This window comes from Sinocyclocheilus anshuiensis, unplaced genomic scaffold (assembly GCF_001515605.1).
Source record: "Sinocyclocheilus anshuiensis isolate Anshui unplaced genomic scaffold, SAMN03320099.WGS_v1.1 scaffold1472, whole genome shotgun sequence".
Lineage (NCBI taxonomy): Eukaryota > Metazoa > Chordata > Actinopteri > Cypriniformes > Cyprinidae > Sinocyclocheilus > Sinocyclocheilus anshuiensis.
Genome location: NW_015542453.1, coordinates 225,994 through 230,068, shown reverse-complemented (window position 1 = coordinate 230,068; position 4,075 = coordinate 225,994). Strand labels below are relative to the sequence as shown.

Genomic DNA, 4,075 nt, shown 5'->3' with positions numbered 1-4,075 from the left:
CTGCTGAACTCTGCGGCGGGGCGGTGAGCGGAAGAGAACACTCATGGCTGGGGAGGTGTACCTGCTTTGGTTACTGCCGTTATTACAAACAGTAGGTGAACAAACCATATCTGTAGATTTTCTTCTTTGAAAGTAGATACTCAACAATGACAAGTAGTCCACGTTTCTATGTAAAATATGGAGTATTTACGTTCAAGGCGCTGGTTAGCCGTCTCGCTAATGTTAGCTAATGACGTGGCTCAACCGGCTGATAATGTAAATAATGTATTGCAAATCTGTATAATATTGCGGATTTAATTTCTAACCGTATAACATTAACTAACTTTGCACCTACTACAAAAGTTTGAGACAATGTTTTTCATATGATCTGTAATGATTACATTTTGAAACTGTTAGCTAGTTTACCAGCAAAAAAAAATAAAAAAAAATAATTGCTTGTAAATATACGTAACTTTTAAAATAAACATTACGGTGATGTAAAATATGATTCCTGTACGTTTATGTTTTCGCAGTTTTGGGGATTTTCCGAGAGTAGCTGATAGTGCTCGTAACTAGGAAGCAAATTCACCAAGTGTTATTTCATTATCTTGTGTGGATAAAAAAATGCATATAACATAAATTGGTAACACTTTACTTGAAGGGGTGTGCATAAGACTGACATGACACCTTCATAATCATGACATGACACATGTCATGAATATGAAGGAGGTTTTATGCATGTTTATGACAACTGTCATTAAGTGTCATTCGCTCAGTTATGTCATTTTTAATGCAAATATGACATTATTTGACCTAACCCTACCCCTACCCTTACCCCTAACCATAGCCCATAACAAAGACATCTCAAACAATGTCATCTTTGCATTAAAAATTACATAACTGAGTGAATGACACTTAATGACAGTTGTCATAAACATGCATAAAAAACCATAATATTCATGACATGTGTCATGTCATGATTATGAAGGTGTCATGTCAGTCTTATGCACACCCCTTCAAGTAAAGTGTAACCCATAAATTCCATACCATAAGGCTTGTTGATCAGATTCAAGGTCCAAACAATTCTTAAGTCGTTGCAATTTAAATATAAAGTCTCAGTTATTTTAGTTTAAATGAGAGAGTATTATAGTTATATAGTTATATATTTTTGAAACATTTTGAAAAGTTTTTATAGTTTCTATTTTTATTTTAGTTAAAGTTTTTAATAAATATAGTTTTTATTCATTTTTATTTCTGTTTTAGTTATTTTAGTACATCAAGTTAAACAAATGTTGCATTGGCAACATAAAACGTTATATATTCTAAAATGTTTTTATATTCTATTTTTCTTTTTTTCAGTTAAGGTTTATTTCAAGTAACAATTTTGTATGGTTAATTTTACTTTCAGTTTTATTTAACTATAATAACACTGGTCTCAAAAGTTCAAATCTTCCTGCATTCCAAAAGAATTTAATTTTTTAAGTGATAGTGCTTATTTTTAAATGGAAATGTATCAACTATACTATTTATTTTATCATTTAAATTGTGTGTAACTAGGAAGCGAAATGTCAACCACCAGTTATAAAACAGTATAGTCTTGTTATCGTAGCTGTGTAGCCAAAGCTCGCAAATTCCTGCACCTGTGCTTTACTCTCCATTTGCCTTGTTCTTTGACATTGCATTTGAGGGTCATTAAAATCAAAGATGCTCTCAGAAAACAGCTGAGAATTTCCAACAGGTTTGAGGTGTTAACTTAAAGGTTAACTGGTGTAGGTGCTTAAAGAATTTCATCTACTGCTTGTTTCACATGTAAAATGTTGAAAATCTTCCTGGCTTAGCTGGCGTCTTATGGAGCGGAGCTCTCCTCTGAGGCCTGCCGGGAGATGGGCTTCTCCAGCAATCTCCTGTGCAGCTCCTGTGATCTCCTGGGTCAGTTCAGCTTGGGCCAGTTAGACCTTCCCTGCAGGCAGTGCTGCCAAGAGGAGGCTCAGCTGGAGTCTAGGAAGGTGAGTTCAGCTTCTGTGTCAAATGACAAGGTCATTTTCTTTCACTGAACATAGAGTGCCGGAGCATTAATGAAGCTTTCCTGCAGTTTTACCCACCAAACAATGAAAAATGCGCAAAGGATACAAGCCAGAGGCCACAGTCTTGATTGTTTTGTCATATCACTTGACTTGTGAAAATCTGTTTGTACCCAGATTAATGTATATTTGTCTTTTTTTTTCTTCGACAGCTCTATCCTGGAGCCATCCTCGAGGTCTGTGGATGAAAACTGGGGAGGTTCCCTCAAGTCCAAGGTAGGTTGAGGATTTGGCCTCAAGTATGAGTAATTGACACTTTATAATTCTTGTACTGCTTGATGATTATACAAAAATGGCTTAGAAATGTAGCAGAATAAACCAAGTTAATTTGAAATGCTTTAAAGGGTGTTTTTCTTGTAGCAGCAGTTCAGCTGTTGTTTTGTGGCATAGACTATCAGAGTGTTAACTTTTGCACTCCTGTTACAAAACAGTCATTTTTGTGACTATATTTCCCTTCAGCTTTCGTCAGGAGTGACAAGCCAAAGATGTTCAGGGGTCTTCAGATCAAGGTAAAGAATTTGTATTTTCTGAAATATTTTAGGTAATAGTTAATAAGTAATAAAGTAAATAAATTATAAAGGTAATAAACATGCGCATGGACATACACTTCTGTTCAAAAGTCTGTTTTTTTTAAAAGAAATTACTACTTGTTTTTAAGAAATTAATACTTTCATTCAGCAAGGATCTATGAAATAAATTAAAAGTGACAGTAAAGATGAACAAATTCTATTTCAAATATGTGGTTGTTTTGAATTTAGATGTTTCTTTAGCAGCAAATCAGCATATTAGAATGACACTTAAGACTGGAGTAATGGCTGCTGAAAATTCAGCTTTGCCATCACACAAATTACATTTAAAAATAGATTCAAATAAAATACATTTTGAATTGGAATAATTGTAAATTATTTCACAATATTAATTTTTTTTAGCAAAAAGATAATTAAATAATAAAAAAAAATATATATATATATATATCTCAACGACCCCTAGCTTTTGGACAGTAGTGTATGTGTGCATATAAAATAAAATTATTTGGTACAAACAACATTTGTCTAAAAAAAAAATTGTATTGCTTTTATACTTGGTTTAAACACTGGTTAATTCTAGATGCTTTTTTTCAATTCATTGCAGTATGTGAGAGGCTCAGATCCTGTACTAAAGCTGCTGGACGATAACGGGAACATTGCTGAGGAGCTCAGCATCCTCAAGTGGAACACAGACAGCGTCGAAGAATTTCTTAGTGAGAAGTTAGAACAAATTTAGTCTCACAGTTTCATATTTAAAGCCAGATTTTCACTATTTGCTCTTTTTGTATAAATCTCAAACTGAATCAAAGGACCACAATTAATTTTTGTGCTCAATAATGGACATTAAAACACAAATTGTTCTTTTTTTTTTTGGTCTTTGAAAGTAAACGCATCAGTATCTGGTTTGAGTTTAAGTGATCAGGACATTTTTAGTTGATTTTTCTGCTGCATATTGTTGAATCGTTGATGTGCTGTGGCCTTTTATACATCTTGTGTCTGAGTGAAGCCTGTTGAATGTGCTGGTTTGGTAAAGCTTGTGGCGACTCCTCGGAAGCACATGTTTATGTGGATTTGCACGTTAGTGAAGGCCTGACAGTAAACCAGTCCCTGGCATGTGAGGCCTGAAGACCCTGTGTAACTCTCTGAGCATGTTGTTATGGTGGGAACCTTCGAGCTCTACCCCAGTATGAGAAGGTGGAATCTCTTAATTTAAATGTTTGTTTAAAATATTGAATTTAAACTCAATTTCATTAGCACACAGACAAATAAACCTGTTTTTCATATTAATGTTTTTGTTTGACTTCTTTTCCCATAGCATTTCACAGGTAAATGTGTGCATGGTTTAAATAATATGACCGTTTGTGACAAAAAAAGAAAAGAAAAGAAAAAACTAGATTGAATACTTAAATCTCATCAAGGTTTTTTCCTTCCCATTTCAGGGTATTTGGAGAGGTGATTTGGTTCATATTAGATTTCTATAGTGCACTA

General features: G+C 34.0%; 1 protein-coding gene across 1 annotated transcript; it reads left to right on the top strand.

Moving 5' to 3' along the window:
- Window positions 1–6: 6 nt before the first annotated feature.
- On the top strand, window positions 7–3,870 carry selenof (selenoprotein F). Its single transcript, XM_016493169.1, has 5 exons — window positions 7–91; window positions 1,818–1,985; window positions 2,213–2,276; window positions 2,520–2,569; window positions 3,192–3,870. The coding sequence occupies exons 1-5, from the start codon at window positions 44–46 to the stop codon at window positions 3,321–3,323; spliced, it is 462 nt and encodes a 153-aa protein (XP_016348655.1). The 5' UTR covers window positions 7–43; the 3' UTR covers window positions 3,324–3,870.
- Window positions 3,871–4,075: the final 205 nt, after the last annotated feature.